We start from the raw sequence: 17,943 nt of genomic DNA, 5'->3' as shown, positions 1-17,943 counted from the left end.
TTTCATGCCTAAATCGAGCACCTGCTGAATCAATAGCCACGTATTCAAAATTCAGAGAGAAAGCACTGAAAGATTCCCAATTATTCATAAAGGGCTTAAGAATCCCAGCCATGACCCAGGAGCTGTGCATGGCTACGTGCTGACTGTGCTGCTGAATGGGAAGGGAAGAAGGAAGGGGCTGCAAGGAAAGCAGCCAAAGGAAACTGCAGCAAATGTAAAAAGCATTTCAGGACTATATTTAGAGGAAGACATTCTTCCTACATTTGCCAAGCTGCTCACGTCATTTCACACAGCATGTTTGATCCAGCTTTAGAAGTCTAGGAGAGAGCAGGAGAGGGGGGAGAAAAAATCTGGATCAGCTGCCAGAAATGGAAATCTTGCATTTATGGAGAGGAACAAATATTTTAAGCATGTGAATTCAAGAGTGCTTTCCAAAGTGGCGGGGGGGAAGGGGAAAAAGGAGTGGGGCAGGCAGGGTGATAAAACTTCCTGCAGCCAGAAAGGCTGTGCAGAATGTGGAGAACATTTATCAGTAACAGGACTTTGCTCCAATACTGCCTTTGGAGCCGGCTCACAAGCCTGAGCTGAAACACTAAAAATACTAAAATGTGCGAATCTCACTGAGTTCAAGGCTTCATCTGGTGTAAACTGGAGACTTGTCCGTGTTCCTGCCATGGGATCCAGCAGTCACATAAGCAATTACATATTTCTCATCTATAGTACGTGATAAACAACCACAAAAAATGAATCAAACACACACCGAATTCAGGCTCAAAGGTGAAAACTGTATCAAAACCACTCCAGTTTTATAAGAACGTTACAATTTTCCTTTAACTTACGTCATGAGGTTCAGTATTTGCATAAAGAAATGTCAAGATGAAAAGAAAAATATGTCAGGACCAGATGTAATGGGATCAGGAACAAACCACGTGGAAATTTCCTGCTGGTGACCTTCTGGAGGGTGGTGATGGAATTGATTTGAGATACAGGACACGCTTTGCTTAAACTGAGATAACTTCTGTGAAAAGTTTTTACCTTCATTCCCTTCTCCAGGCGGCTGATAAAACGAAAGCCCCAAAGATATGATGGCTGCAATTTCCAAGATTATAAGAGTCACGTCCTGCAACGCTTCCCAAACTAGCTGTATGAATGTTTTTGGCTTCTTTGGAGGTATAAAATTTTTTCCAAAAATAAGCTTTCTTTTTTCTAGGTCTGCAGCAGTGCCGGCTAATCCTGTAAATAAATAAAATAAAATAAAATCAGGACAAATGGCAGTGAAATAGAAAACACATTCCTATAAATTACTTCTCCAAGAAAAATTCCAAGCTGTAGCACCTTTGACATATTAATAAACATAAATATTACACTTAAATTGTGCTTTTGCAAGAGGATTTGTCCTGATATTCTGAACAAGCTCCATTTAGTACTAACTCCTGCCAGGTTTAATCATAAAAATGTCTTTGATTTCAGAGGTTTATATTAATAAGACCTATGTATATACATACACACAAGCAATGACTTCTGAAAATAGATCCTAAAGCACAAAGAAATGGTTTTTGGGATGAAGCTGGAATAGCTGACGGACACTTTTGGTAATACCTGTGGAAGATCACACAAATCTTTGTTCTGAATGCAAAGGATAAGTCAATAAATCCTCTCTTGTGCTACTTCAAAGCAATCTCTGTTTGCAAATGGACTTCAGTACATCCCTGGAATGAGCTGCATCACAGTTTTGTCACAAGGCACAGAAAGGCAAAAGGAAACAATATGGCTCCGTGTATGTTACATGATGCTTCAATTTAAGAACATTTCAGTTTAAGGACACAGGGTAACAATGGGGGGTTGTGCTGAGCAATCCACTGGGGTGCTTTTTTCCATCCTCTTTAATTCTATTAAAGGATGCACGTCTAGGGCCCTTCCAGAAGAACAGAAAAAAAAAAGGGAAAGAAAAATACTTGTAAGTGTCAGGGTAAAATAACTGAGCCCAAATATCCCTCTGAGCAGCACAAAAACTGCAATAAGCATTCCATACTTCTGCCAAACAATACCTGATATCACAGAATTGCTTAAATTGGGACCTTTAGGATCATCAAGTTCAACTGCTCCCACAGCAGTGCCAAGGCCGCCACCACCCCCTGTCCCCAAGTGCCACATCCACACGTCTTTTCAATCCCTCCAGGGGTGGTGACCCCACCACTTCCCTGCACAGCCTCTTCCGATGCTGGGCAACCCGTCCCATGGAGAAATGTTTCCTAATATTCAGTTTAAACATCCCTCAGTGCAACTGGAGGCTGTTTCCTCTTGTTTGGAGAGGAGACCAACCCAGCTGGAAGCTTTACAAAACTGTAGGTTTTGAATGTGATCAGCAACATAAAGTTATTTCTGGCTACTTATGATTATTTATGGCTATCCATCTGTAGATGACACCAGGAAAACCCTGGAGCTGACCTTGGAGGAACAGCAAGGTGCCTGCAAGGAGGAAACCATCAACCCCTCGCTATGAGAATTCCTGGGCTTGGGCAGCTCAGGGTGAATCCCTGACCCCCCAAAGCAGATGGGATACCTCAGGAATGGGAAGCCTTACAAACACGCCCTTCAAGCTGTCAGGGAACGCTCCTGATGTGGAAGAGTCCCCACACCATGCCTGGGTCCCCCAGCACCCCGTGGCCCCTCAGTCCCTCGCAGGCGGTTCCTCCGTTTCCTCGGGACAAAAGCGATGCTTTCCTGGCCATATCAGTCCTGCCCCACTGCAGGCAGGTCCTGACTCACCTTTCCCTTCAGGTGTCTCCTTACAGCTCCTGGGTGGCTTCTGGCTCTTGGTTAACTCATCAAAGTTTCATTTCCCCCTCAGCTGCTGAGAAACACGAGCCCCTCCCGCAGATAAAGGCATTATTATTTCCCCACTTCGTTTCGTTTGCAGGGCCTCGCGCTCAGTGACACTGGGACAGACAGGCTCCAGCCAGCAGGAAGTGCCTCCGTTATCCTCCAGCATTCAAACTCCTCTGAGAGCTCCCAGGCAGCTTCCAAGGCAGGGAAAACCCTTTCCCCTCTGCCATAGGAATTGGAGCCATCGAGGAGCTGCCTTTTTGGGACCCCACAGAGGTCACAGACATTTGGGCAACACAGGTGAGGGATCAGGCAGCCACTCAGAGAGACCAGCCTCCAGCACAAACCAAACAGGGCACTCTGAGCAGCACCAGAGGGCTGCCAACAGGAAGGATTCTCACTAAAAATCAGAGAATCACAGGATCAGTAAGGTTGGAAAAGACCTCTAAGGTGATTCGATCCAACTATTAACCCAAGTCCACCATGTCCCCAAGCACCACATCTGCATGTTTTTGAATGCTTCCAGGGTTGATGACTCCACCACTACCTTGGGGAGCGTCTTCCAGTGCTTGACAACCCTTCCATGGAGAAACTTTTCCTAATATTCATCTAAACCTGCCCTGGAACACCTCGAGGCCATTTCCTCTTGTGTCCCTCTTCCCTGGGGGTAGAGTCCAACCCCCCCCCCAGCTGCCCCCTCCTGTCAGGGAGTTGTGCAGAGCCACAAGGTCCCCCCTGAGCCTCCTTTTCTCCAGGCTGAGCCCTGTTCCCAGCTTCTCCTCATGGGACTTCTACAAAAGGCACCCAAAATTTGCACCATGCCCCCAACACCAGCCTATTCAACCTCACACACGATGGGGAAATTCCATGGGCGCCACAGACTGAGATTTGGGGCAGAAATTTCTATCTGATGCAACTTCAAGCAGCAACACAGAATACTGGAAGGAAAAACTCAAAGAAGGGGAGGGAGAGATGCCTGAAAAATGCCTCTTTTCCAACCCAGAATATATGTGCTCTGTGGTGGGCCAGCTCCAGCAGCTCAGCACGTGACTGGAGCTCTCCAGCATGGCAGGGATGGCTGGGACAGCACAGGGAAAAGCTGCAGGAATGTTCAATAATCCCAATCACGTTTATTTAGACATGCTGAATTCCTGAGGTTTAAATGACGCCCTGCACCTCACTGCCAGGAGGGCACACAAAGGACAGCTCCTGTCCTGTGCTCGGGATGGGTGCAAGATACACCCGAGGAGCCTCCAAAGCCAAGGAGAGACTGGAACTCAAAGAGCTGCTTTCTCTCTAAGATAAAATTTGTCCATTTAGACACCATAAGGCTGAGGAACAGACTGCCTAAATCACCCATGGTCATCCTTGTTTTCCAGTCTCTAATCCACATAATGCTGGAATTCAGACATCAGTTATTTGGACTCTTCCATCTTTGTTATTATCTTCCTTAAGAACCACAAACAAGGGTAAATTATGCAGATGATTTTATTCCTTTCTCTAAGTCTTGGTGAAATTACTCACCCCGTCAGTCTAGTCTAAAAACCAGAGCATATTCATCTTTATTAATGAAATTTAATTCCTTGGAAATCGTTTAGAAATCCTGGAAAATTACATCCACTCTTCAGCTCAAACCAAAATGTTTCCCCCTTCTCCTGTGACCCGGCCATCACTCAGAATCCTGTTCAGCAAAATTTTGGGGCTGGCTTTTTTTAACTCCTACTGAATGCCAGAAATGAACAAACTCTTACAATGAGGAAGAGAAAGAGAAAGGGAAGGAGACAATGGAGAAACCTGATAAAATCAGATTTTGCATTCTGTAGAGATAAGATCAGAAAGGACCAGCAAAGCACATGGAAATGACAAAGCCGTGGGGAAATGGGACTGAGCCTCTGAGGCAAAGAGCTTTGCTCTGCAAAACTCCACGAATTCTCAGAATGCAGAAGAAGGTACAAGGGGGCCCTCCTTATCTTTGCCAAGTCAGCTGCTTGACTCAGAGCCGTTATTTCACCTGTTCCTAGCGGGGCTCTGAGCGAGGCCTGGCTTGGCAAGGCCTGGCTTGGCGAGGCCGGAGGTGGCTCGTGGTGCCCAGATGGCACAGCCAGCAATGAGCACAGCGAGGGCAGCACAGGACATCTGCCCCTGCCAGCACCTGAGCCTGGAGGTGCTTTTCCTGCTGCTACACTTTGCATGTCAGGTTTTCATCACGTTAAACACGACGACTTCATTTCCTGAATTATTCCATATGATCGTTTTATTTCTCCCTCGTCCCTCGAGTCCTGTGACAACAACAAAAGCGCATTGCAAAGGAAGGCAATTTAAAACATCATTTCTGGCTGAGGATATAAAGCATTTGAGGAAGTGGAGAAGAACCAATGGGGACTAAAAAACATGAATGGCAATAGAAGCTCAGGATTTCAGATTTCACATATTCTCAGCACAAGCAGCAGCCTCCCATCTTCTGTTCTGTGTGGCAATAAAAGTCACAGCCTGGCTGGGCTTAGGTCCTCCACACAAGCATGAATATTTTATTTAAGTGCTTTTCTAGGTCAAAGCTGTGCAGAACAACTTTGCTCGACCCAAGTGTTTGGAGCAGATGTGCACATTTGGGTTAACTTTATATACAAATATTGCACGTGGGTTCAGGAAACACTGTGAAAATTTACTGATGCTTCCACCATTTGAGTAGTTTCTTAAGATTTCATTTTCCAAAAGTTTTCGCCCAAATGCGTGGGAGAATGAAAGTGATTGCATAGAAAACATTTTCTACAATGTCATGCAGTATATGAAATTGGTTTATGATTTAATCTGGCATTGTTGCATTTTTGGAGGGAGAAGAAGAACACAAAATTGGAGAAATGCCACTTAATGAATTTTCTCTGTTCCCTATCTACATCTGCCAGTTACTGCACCCTGAGTATAAAGCCATCATTTCAATTAATGCCTGGAAAATTGTATTTCTCTGACAGTCATCTCCACTGCAACCAAACGGAGCATGACAAACCCAGAATGATTCTGATGCTGCAAAAATAGCAAAAGCACAGCACTACTAACACAACAGTGAAAAAAAAAACCCACCAGAAAAACTTTTAAGAGAATGTTTCAAATTGGCTCAAATCAGGAGCTGAAGAATGAAGAATTTACATTTGCAGTAATTGAGCAAATCAACCAGTCATTGCTTATTAAATTCCTTCTGTGCTTTTTCTGATGCATCCAGAAATGGAGATAAAAATTTCAAATAGCAAAACATGTAAATGATGTATTTGAAAAATCAAATGTGAGATTTGTTCAGCACGGAAAGGAGAGGCTTTCCAGGGATGCTGTGGAAATGAAAGGAGAGAGGAAAGGCAACTATTTTGGTTAGTGATCACTAATAATTAGATATGGCACACCTGAGTTCTTCCTGTGGGAACCCAGACCTGGGTTTTATCTCCTGAGCCAAAATGCCCCTGGCCTCAAACTCTCTTCTCCCATGATGAGCACTCCCACTGTCACAGAAATTAAAAAATATAACACCCCAAAGAATCACCTGGGCAGTTATTTCATTTCCTTTGCCTGGTTTCACCAATTCCATTTATTTCCCATCGAGCTCCTTGCCATTCCTGCTGCTCCATAACAATTCAGGAGACCCTGCCCCAGGCCCAGGGGCTCATGGAGCTCTTGCAGACTCTCACACCTTCCTGATGAACACGAATTAGAAATATCAGCCCAGTTACTGCTGGGGTAACAAGGACAATTCAAGTCCCATTCAACATTTTCAGTGGGATTTGACTCTCTGGCTTTGGCAGCAGAGTTTTTCTCTGCTTTTCCCTCTCCAAAAAGCAAGAAACAGTCTGGCTTTTTTTCTTCCACTTCTTCAGCAGCGATCTAAGCAGCAGCATCTCAGTGCTGAAAGTGACTGAAAGGGCTGGAAATGTCACATTTTCAATTCAAATGAAGAGCTTGGAACCAACAGATTTAGTTCCTGAGGTCTGCCTTAGGAAACTGCCCCTACCTGAGGAATAGGGGAAGGCAAGGAGACACTCCCAGTAAACTGTGATCACTGTTATCATGGTTTGGATCAAATGCTGGGGAAGGTGTGGTTTGTCCCTAATGTATAATGATGTCATCACTGTGATGTCATCCAGCATCAGCCTTCCTTAGGTCAGGAATCCTTCACGACCTTTGTTTATCTAAGAAAAACAAAAACCTGCAATGCCACAAAAACACAGGCTGCATTAAACTGACACAAGATGATTGGTTTCCAAGTAAAACACACAGCAAAGATGGGAAACACAAAGTGGAAATATTCAGCCCTGGAACAGATGTCTCTGTGACCTCCCAGTTTCACCATGTGTGGTGCCTGGAAAAGCTTTTCCATGCAGTACATTGAAATTCTGTTCAGGTCAAATTAAAATAAAGTCAGTTGAGAGAGTGCTGTCCATCAATAAGAGGGATTTTAATGAGAGCATCTTCTAATTCCAGCAAGGTGAATTGGAATTTCACTACTGAATGAACCTCAACAAATAATAATTTCCTTCTAATCTCAGGACTACAAAGCTGTCTCTAAGTGTAATGAATCTCATTACCCATTTTCATTAATATCACTTGCATATTTTTTTTAGATAAATGTTAAGAAATACATCCCAAAATTAAAAGCCTTTGGCATTACAAGTCATCCAAGCACGTGTCCTGTAAGCTTTATGCTGCTGCTGTGCCTGTTCCTGTGAGCAGAACCTTGCAGGACTCAGAACCTCCTGGAGTCAAGCACTTTACAGCCAGATCCACACAGCCAACATACAGAAAAGAGGGCACAGAAACAGGAAATTAATTATCTCCCTCTCCATTTCCTCATTAATCATCCTCCCTCTTCACATCTGACAGCAACAAGTGGCCCAGCCACCCTGTCCTGCCCTCTGAGCTCTGCCACCCCTCAGCATCCCAAATCCCACAGCCTGACTACAAAAACGCTCCTAGAAACCTTCCCTCTGACAGGGTGCACCTGAAGCTATCACTTAAGTCACACAAAGTACACAAATACCTCTCAAATTCCACAATTTTTTGAAAAATAAAGGAACTGAAAAGCTTAACAATTGTTCTCACAGACTGATTGTCTAACGCAAATGTGAGCCACAGGTACAGAACAACTCACACTTCTGCCATGAGTTCCTTTGAACCTCTCTCAATCTGTAGAAACTCTAGAAAACTTTATCTCAATTTGATGAGGCAGGGAAAGGCTGAGGTTCCTGCCCCAGACGGGTTGGTGGCAGTTCAGGGGAGTGAATTCCCATCATCTGAGATTCCTGATTTACATTCAGCTGCAAGGCACCAGGCAGGGTTTGCTAGTGCCCAGAAGCACTGAGTGCTCCATGACATCTTTAATTCCCTTTCCCATCCAGCCATTTGGGGTTTTATTTCTTCCATCATCTTCTAATTTCTTTTTAACGTAAAACTGCCCTGAAATGAAGCCGTTCAGCAGGAACAAACAGTTTACATAAGATGAGTAATAACAGCAGCACCAGAAATGGTTCTCGATTGTGGCTGAAAACAGCCCCAAAAAAGCCACTCATGTGAAAGACAGCCATGATTTCATAATAACCTAATGACTGGACTTATGTACAGTGCATGAACACAAGCCAGGACTGAGGCAACAGATGAGACATCAAATATTAAAGGCAAGACATGCGCTGTAGCAGATGACTAATGATTTTGTTGCCTAAACACAGAGCAAGAAGCTTTCTGCAAAGGCTGATAAAGCATTCAGTGAGAGCTCAAGGTCTGGGATGAAGAAAGAGGAATCAGGATTTCTGTTTTACAAGTGTTCTGCTGTCAGTGGGGGTGTGGCTGCTGAGAGGGAGGAGAATTATCCCACCAGAATTCATTCCTTCCGCTCTTACTCCATTTGATAACCATTAAACCATCCACACATGTCTCACCTTGGGGACCCCAGACTCCTGGAAATGTTTTTCTTTTGCTCTGTCATGATGTAGTATCAAGTACAATGAAGCCATTAGGTTCAGGGCAATGACTGTAATAAATACTAATAATCTAGAATAAATACTAATAATCTAGGATAAATACCACTCATCCCACCCATCACCAACTACATAATAAAATGCCAATAAAAATCTCTTTTTAACATTAGATATGTAAACACCAGAGCAGTAAGAGCACGGATCTTCACCCAGCACTGAGACAGTAAAGCAAAGGCTATGGAAGGGTTTGGCAGCCAAGCCAAACAATCCCAAGCCAGTGGGATACCCCAGAGACACTGGATACTCCAGGTTTGTTCAGCATCACAGATCTTCAGCTTCTGAATGGAAAGAGAATGAGGGACTGTAATGTTTTCTTTCGCCCATCCCCACTTCCCAGGTAGTCAAAGCCTTGAGAAAGTTTCTTCAAACCTCTTTTTTTCTGGCTATTAAAACCAAGACAGGATTTCCCTCCCACAGAAGGTAATATTAGGATTTAGAGTGGACCATACAGATGCCCTCTGCACATTTTGTATTACCCACACAGCCCTGATTTCCTACAGAAGCACAGATGCGTAAGGTGGGACCATTTCAATGATGTTGACTGAGAAGATGAAGGAAATCACATCAAAAACGTGGGGTTACAGTGCTGAGTTATAGCAATATGATTGTTCCAGGTAACGTGAAAGTTTTTCCTTGCCCTGAATATTTAAATGAAATCAAACATCCCTAGCTATATCCTCAGACACACTTCAGACACGCTTAAGGGGTTGTTCTGTGGGTCAGGCTTGGAAAGCACTGATGCAGCAACCAGGTCACGGCAAGGAGCAACCATGGAAGTTTAACAGAGGAGATCCAAAGTGATTGTCAAGAAAACAATCACGGAATGAAAGACATCATGATGTCAAAGGGGAAAGCCTTCCTTAATTAACACATCTTTATAACCTCTTACCACCCTTCTCACTGGACCCTACCAAAAAAATTCACTCCTTCACAAAAATTGCCGATGGCAACCACAGGAAAAAAGGCCCTGAAATCCATCTGTGAATCCCTGTTCCCACAGCACAAGAGGAGCAGTGCTGCTGACAGAGGCAGCCTGTGCCTGTCTGCATGGATCCAGCACAGCCTGGGGAGTGCAAGTGTCCCACTGGAAGCACTTCCATCAGCCACGCTCCGCAGGGAGCTCCGGTGGTGTGGCACAAGTGGCTGCATGCTGGCACTGCCAGCTGGGAGCTCCCCGTGTGCCGGGGCTCCTCCAAGCCCTGGAGATGTGCAGCCAACAGGTGCCAGCAACACCAACGCACCCACAGCACCAGAGCTCGCCATGGGCAGGCAGCAGAGCAGGGAATGGCTGTGCCTGGACCTCTGCAGGAGAGAGAGGACAAGGATGGAGCCACGTGTCCCCTGTGTGACCAGGACACTGAGCCTGGGGACTGCAGCTGCTGGATGACCCCACACAAAGAAACCACAATCACACGCAGAGCTGCTGCACTGGCAGCTCTTCACAGGTGACAAAAACCTTCACTTTCGATTTTTTCCCTGTCTCGCCAGAGTTTTTGGAGTGACTTCACGTCACTCAAAGTTTTGCAAGTGTTGAACATGGTGTTCACTGGCTGTTGGTGCCAGTGAAATGTCCCAGGAGCTGTGGCCAGGTGACCAATTCAATACAGCTGAGGGGTACCGTGGAGAGCCTCAGCTGCCCTCTCACACCAGAAGGAGCTTTCAGGGTGACGTGGCTAAAGGCCTCTCATGGTTTTGTGTGTCCCCTCAGGGTGACACTCATGGCAGACTGAGAAAACAACAAAGGAATAAAGGAATAAAGGAAATGAACCTGGGAAAGCATGGCCTGATTGAGGGAGATATTCTGCAACACACATCAGACAGACTTTTAAATCCAGCACAAGGCTCTTTTGGAGTATGCTGAAAGTCTCTTTTTCAGGGAGGGAAAAGATCTCTCTTCCGTGAAGAATCTTCCCTATTATTATTTGTCACTGCAATCACCACAGTTTCTGTGGCATCAGCAGTTCCAAGGGTCTGGAGCTCATATTTATTTGATGAAGGAAAGGTTAAAAGTAATACAGCATAACAACAGATGCTCTGACAGCAACACAAGCACGGAAAAAAGGGGCTTTCTGATGAGGCCAGGCATGTGTGGGTTAAGCAGTACATTCCTCACAGGGTGCTTTAATCTTTCACATAAAAACACAAAACAGAAGAATAAATTTAAATTCCGATGAGACACATCTTTGTGATGTCTGTAAGGAAGTTAAAATGAAATATCAAAATCCACTTTGCCCACGCTGCTTCCTCAGCACGATCCTTTCCCAACCCGCTTAGAAAAAAAAACAACAAATAAGCCAGGTAGCACCAAACTGCATTTTCCTGAGGTGTTACCTCCAAATGCTGCTACTTGGCAGCTCTTAATGTCTCTGTCAGTGTCACCCACTGCTCCTGTGAGCGATGTCACTGTGTCACCCTCTGCAGAGGCTGAGCATTCCCTGCTGCGTGTCCAGGGGAGGGGGAGCTACAAACAAGTGACGAGGCTGAGGAAAACACAGTGCTGTGATCATGATGCCATCTGCAAGCAAGGCTCAGCGCTGCTCTCGCTCCTGCAGTGACAGTGAGTCCCTCTGGCCACACTGCCCAGCCTGGGAGGTGCTTTTGGAGCATCCAAAGGATGAAATCCCATGGCCCAGGAGCAGCACAGTAATGAGACCTCTGGCACCCCTAACAGCACTCCCACTGCCACCTGTGCGACGCTGTGCTCATCATTTCCCACTCACCCCATTCTCTCGTGGCACCACGTGTGGATCAGCTCCCAGTTTCCATCCTGCCACAGCTCTGGGGTGAGGAGGGAGGGCCTGGCTCCAGCAGCACCTTGGACATGCTCTGGTGAAAGTGGGTTCAGCAAACTCAGGCTAAGGGAGTCACCTGCCCTCAGCTCTGGATTTATTCTGGAACATCTATTCCCCAATAACCACTAGGGATTAACCCTTGGTGGGCATCTTCTGACTCTGGACTCAGAGGCCTCTTGCCAGCATGAAGCAAAGCAATGAATTAAGGGGCTGGAAGTCAAATGAAATGGGTGGCACAATATAAACAGAGGGATCTGCTGTGCAAGGAAAAGGTTTCAAGCCACGAATGGATTAAATGACTTCTTCCTGGAGACCTCCTTTTCACTAAAAACCTAAACTTCCTGATGGATAATGAAGGGAAACGGATTAATTAATAACAGTTGGGGTTATTTGGGGGGCATTAAGAAAATGCAGTATTTGTTTACTCAGTGAAGCTGCCCAAGGATGGTTGTCAGTAGGAATTTGGTGCTTCTACTATGATAAAACACAATGTTTTGTTTTCTGCTGATGTGCCTAACACAAATTTGTAGATATTTGTACATCCCAGATCACCATCTGCCTTTCCTGCAGACTTAAATACAGGCTTAGAGGAAGAGGAGAAGTGAAAGAGGCTGTAAAATTCCATCCAAAATGCCAGCACGAGCTCTGCTACAGTGACCAGCCCAAAACTGAACACAGATGTTCTCTCAAAGTTGGCAGTCACTGGGCACTGATAATTCAGCAAGGCAAACAAAGCTCCCTCTTGCCCCATTTTCCAGATTAAATGGAGAAAAGATGCAAGGAGAGTGTCAGGACTTTCATGTCTTTTGGTAATTAGCCAATTCAGTCCACAGAAGGTGTCCAGGTGACACCAAGCAGCAGAGCAGGGGATTCCCCACGAGCAGCAGTGTTTTAGTTGGGATGATGGCACCACTGGAGCCAATATAATATTATCATTCCAAAGAGCTCTCAGCCTAATACAAAGTTAATAAAAATACCACGAAAAGTGACAACGTTTTCTCGACTCCTGCTTTATTTTTGAGTGATGAGAAAATATCAGCTGTGACCAGAGCAATCCCAAGATGTACTGTGGGATAGAGCATTATTTTATTCCTATACCCCCTTGCAGCAGAACTCCACCAGGAGCACAACACCCACAGATATCTCCCAATTTAGCACAAAAAAAGCCCAAAAGAATAGATTCTCTATGCCATGAAGCACAAATTGTCAATCACCTTGATTAGCCCTCCACACAACTAACACAATGTGAATGCACTAATCACCACTGAACTTCTCCAGGTTGTTTCCCAGTGCAAATCAAAGATGAAATTAAATTACAAAGTCAGAGCCTGCAGGAAGGTGTTCCTGGTCACCAGGAGCAGCTGTGAGCCAGAAGCAGCCAAGGGCTCCTTGGATTTTTTTAAGGCCGCCAAACTGAGCCCACTTCAAGTTGCCCCAGTTCTCAGTCAAGACAAAAGCAAAAGTGGGAAACATTTTTGGGATACAAAAGATGGAGTTCCTGCAACCCAAAAAGCCCCTGAGAATCACTCAGCTACAATGGAATTCCATTCAAGGTGACAAAAGTGGGAAAGGGTCTCTGTTCAAATCTCTTCACTTATTTGGTCACAGTATCTATGCGATTGTGTTCTTTGCATTAAGAATGACTTTTTCCTCCAGTTTAATTTTGTGCTCTGTGGTTTGAGAAGTTGAAAATTTTGTGTGTCCTTTGGCCAGTGCACATGCAGGGTTTGAGGATGCAGTTCTGATCAACGCCCTGGCATTTCTGTTAGGCACATCAGCAGAAAACAAAACATTGTGTTTTATCATAGTAGAAGCACCAAATTCCTACTGACAACCATCCTTGGGCAGCTTCACTGAGTTAACAAATATTGCATTTTCTTAATGCCCCCCAAATAACCCCAACTGTTATTAATTAATCCGTTTCCCTTCATTATCCATCAGGAAGTTTAGGTTTTTAGTGAAAAGGAGGTCTCCAGGAAGAAGTCATTTAATCCATTCGTGGCTTGAAACCTTTTCCTTGCACAGCAGATCCCTCTGTTTATATTGTGCCACCCATTTCATTTGACTTCCAGCCCCTTAATTCATTGCTTTGCTTCATGCTGGCAAGAGGCCTCTGAGTCCAGAGTCAGAAGATGCCCACCAAGGGTTAATCCCTAGTGGTTATTGGGGAATAGATGTTCCAGAATAAATCCAGAGCTGAGGGCAGGTGACTCCCTTAGCCTGAGTTTGCTGAACCCACTTTCACCAGAGCATGTCCAAGGTGCTGCTGGAGCCAGGCCCTCCCTCCTCACCCCAGAGCTGTGGCAGGATGGAAACTGGGAGCTGATCCACACGTGGTAATTTAAGTGTTAACACAATATCATTTATTGCGTTGAGAGAACACAATCATTTACATTGTTAAATTAGAAACAAATTCTTGCAAGTAAAAAGAAACAAAAAGACCAAGAAGCAAAAAGAGATTATTAAAAAAAAAAGCAACTAAACCCAACAATCTTTTTATACGAAAAGGGAGCAGAATTCTAAGCACTTAAGTACTTTTATCATGTAACACAGAGGCACAGATTTAGATAACAACCACTTAAGGAATTAATTACATTCTTTACACCAAAAGAGATGGAAAAATGAAGTTATCCCAGTTATGCTCACCCCAAGGAAAGGAGCACTTAAAACATTTTCCTAACTTAAAGTAGAATTGTTCACCTGTCTCATTAGTAACTTTAATTAGAAATTCTATTTTGATTTTCAATAGGAGAGTAGGCTTTGCTCTGCCCTGTTCCTTGTCAGGTTATTTTTTCTTGTGTGGTTCCTGCCTCTCACAAAATGTTTTGGGGAAAGTCAGTCCAAATTCACAGTCCAAAATCTTATGCAAATTACTACGAGCCAACTGCTGTACAAATATTATGAAACAGAAGTCTCCCCAAGTCCTTTTCAATGGCTGCTGAACACAGCAGGATCAGGCGCTTTCTATTTTTATTGAAGCTCAGGTTTCCAAGTTGGTAGAATAGAAGGCATTGGAATAAGTCTCTCTGAAATAGCAAAAAAAAAAAAAAAAAAAAAAAGATTCCATGCCTAAGAAAAAATGCTTTGGGAAACTGGCAATCTTCCTAAAACCCAAAATGTTCCAGAAACACGGCCTGTGATTCAAAGGCACTTTGTCATCTGTACAGTTTTGCCTATAGCTGCATTGCAGCGTTCTCTTCAGGACTGCTCACTGCTCTTAGAGGATAAAATGACCCAAGTGCCTCCTCTGTTCCATCATTATTCATTAATGAAGAGCCTGGGCCTAGAGGATTGACATTGCAGGAGAGAAGGAAGCTTCATTAATGCATCCCTTCAGCACGACACACATTAACACCAAACAAGGGGCAAGAAAATCAGACCCAATTTCGATGGATGTTTCAGTAGCACTTAAAAACTGTTATCAGTTTAAATAGCACTGATAACACTGTCCTGTTATGAAATCACCCTGAGGAACACAGGAAGTGCAGAGACCTTGAACCAGCAGGGCTGAGGATGAAGTCATTGCTTTCAGACAGACATCTTGAGCCTGCATCTGTTTTCTCCAGGTTATGTAAATGATAAGCAGAGAGGAGCTGAATGCTGAAATGCTCAGGATGCTCAAAGGCAGACTTTGGGTGTCTGTGTGTGTTGCCTAATTCCAATACCCTTTTTGTTAAACCTATTTCTATTTTTCTCTGTCTCCCCATTCAGCTCCAGTGTCTACTGCTCTTTCCAAAGACCACCTGAACAGATCTTCCCCCTCTTCCTTTTCCAGGTTCCTCATTTTCCCCTTCATTTTACCTCAAAGAGACTGATGCCACTGATAAAATACCAGAGAGCTCTTCCTCCTTCCCTCTGATCTCCCACTGCTCACCCTCCCCTTCTTAATCCCTGCACTCTGTCCTCCGAGGTCACAGCTCTGATTTAACCTCACACACCTCTTTGGGAGGGGTTTTTTGCTTGTTTGCCCCTCTTAAGCAAGAAGCAGGAGCACAAATTAAGCAACATTTTGGGAGACCAGCATGGAGCATTATCCATATCCTGCCAGGAGTGTCTTCAAAGACAACCGAGAGTGACACGTACTCTGCAGGCTCATTTCTTCAATGAAGAAAAGCCCTCTCAAGGAAACAGAATATTCCTCACATTGCAAGACTTCGAGTATCTTAACAAAAATCCTCTATTCGTTTAATGATTACAAAAAACAGCAGACAACAGAAAAATTCAGAAGTAATTACATGAGCCTATTAATAGCAAGTGCCAATAAGTCTTTCCATTTCTGTGCCCCTCATTAGAAAAATGAACAATTTCTGGTATTGTGGAAACAGGCTTGCAGAACATAAAAAGACTCTAACAGCATTAATCTTTTAACTTCCTGAGCTTTGTTTGTGCCACAGCCTTTATTTGCAATTAAGCTTAGTGCATATGAAGTTCACTGCCTGCCAGCCCTCACTGCCTGATCCGGCCCAGGGTGGGTAATTCAAGCTCTTTTTCACTGACCTACCAAACTCTGACCTGTTGGACTTGACTCGTAAAAGTGAGAAGGGATTACAATTTCATTCAGATCGTGATATCTGAGCAATTCATTCAACAAGGGAACCAGTTATGTCTGATCCCCTCACCTTTCCCCCTGCTTCTGGGCTGGACTGATTTGCCAGGAGAAGGTGATCCTGAGTCAGGGTGAATTTGATCACAATGACCTGAGATGAAAAGTGCTGGATCTTGAAAATCATCTCGAATTCATCCAGTTTGTTCATCTGTTATAGATGAATGCTATGAAAACACAAGTTCTTTGCCTGGAGATAAGTATCCACCACACTTATTTATTTACGTGCAGTCAGGATGATGCACACAAGATCATCATGTGCCCTGATAAAAACAGGGAATGCTTCACAGTGCTTCCCTGGTGCTCAGCTCTGTCGAAACACTAAATCTGCAAAACATGAAACCCTTTGTCACTGGCTGAAGGTAACAGGTAATTCATTAACTGATGCAAAACCGTCAGTCCAGTCCACCCAATATACTGTTCTCTCATGTACACAAAATTAATTAACAATGTTCTGTAACGAAATACAGCCACTAATGCAGTCAGCATCTAACCAGAACCAACACAGAGCAAATTCCTCCACAAATGATGCTTGGGAAGCTGTTGGATTCCCTGGTTCTCTCACCAGAAAGGGCTTTGCTCTGCCTGTTGCAGCATTAGGCATCGATGCCCCTGACTTCACCACGCACAGAGCTCACCAAACCTCCTAAATCCAATCATGGGAGGAAGGAAGGCAAAGCCACAGGACCCCGGGGTGCAGCCCCAACAGGGCCCTGTATGTGCCCCCCAGGCTGGGAACCAGTTCTGGTACCCAGCTTCACCCACCCAGGAAACCGAGCCGGTCACCTGCTGCCAGCAGGGATTTCCAGCTGCAGTGAGGATGCAGATGCCTCCAGGACTGGTTTACTTTGTCACCACCTGATTTAGAGCTTAATCACGCCCACGAGGGCAGCGACAGTTTTGCTGCGGGGGAAGCAGAGAGTTCAGAGCCCAGGGATGCTGCCCAGTGCCAGGTCTGGCTCCAGAGGTGACCCCTTCCCTGCAGAGCTGCCCTTCCTCCCCAAAAGAGCCACACTCTGCACTTCTCAGGGCTGACACATCACAGAAACCAGATGCTATTGCCCAGTGGTAAATCCTATTTAAAATCTCCTTACACATTAAAAAGAAGCAATGCCAGGCTGAGGCAGTCATTAAACTCCACGTCAGCTCCCTCCTAAGAAATTTTTTCCTTAAAATATCCCTTTAAAACACCTCTCCGTGCTCTGGCACTCTGCTTTGGCCACACGCTGTCCCCCTGCCCCTGAATGCAGACTGCAGCTGCTGTGCTTTATGTAACCCTGCTTGCTGCAATGTCACAGGACCTAAATACAACATTTCCACACGGAACCGCATCTAAAGATTAGGCTTTTGTTGATTTTGAGTGAGCAGCTCCCCTCCCGAGGCCTCAGCTTCTTCAAGCCATATTCCTCGAGCCTGGAAAGTGCTGAACTAGTCCTGACTCCTGCCTTTATCAAGCTGCTGCCTCCAACACCCTTGGCTTGCCCTTGAAAAGGCTTTCTGCAGCCATGAGTCACTGCTACAGCACAAAACACAGCCCAGCGCGTTCATCCAGCAGGGACATCTCCCTGGGAGAGGGACAACAGGGAGCTTCCAGGGGCAGGAGGAGGGAACACCGAGCGCCCAGATCAGTGTTCTTGCTGTTTAAAAACAAGAAAAGAGGTACCTACAATTGAATTTTCCTGGCTCCAAAGGCACCTTCTCGATTCGC

At 44.9% G+C, this 17,943-nt stretch overlaps 1 protein-coding gene across 5 annotated transcripts in view; it reads right to left on the bottom strand.

The window, feature by feature from the left end:
* ATP2B2 (ATPase plasma membrane Ca2+ transporting 2) overlaps positions 1-17,943 on the bottom strand; it is a 286,168-nt gene that overhangs the window by 108,181 nt on the left and 160,044 nt on the right. For all 5 annotated transcript variants that reach the window (XM_032120304.1, XM_032120303.1, XM_032120301.1 and 2 more), the window contains one exon: positions 1,036-1,233. In XM_032120304.1, coding sequence (XP_031976195.1) covers positions 1,036-1,233 — 198 coding nt within the window. The remainder of the gene's footprint in view (positions 1-1,035; positions 1,234-17,943) is intronic.

This window comes from Corvus moneduloides, chromosome 11, assembly GCF_009650955.1.
Source record: "Corvus moneduloides isolate bCorMon1 chromosome 11, bCorMon1.pri, whole genome shotgun sequence".
In the NCBI taxonomy this organism is placed as follows: domain Eukaryota; kingdom Metazoa; phylum Chordata; class Aves; order Passeriformes; family Corvidae; genus Corvus; species Corvus moneduloides.
The sequence above is the reverse complement of the archived record's forward strand: the minus strand, read 5'-3'. Positions and strand labels throughout refer to the sequence as shown.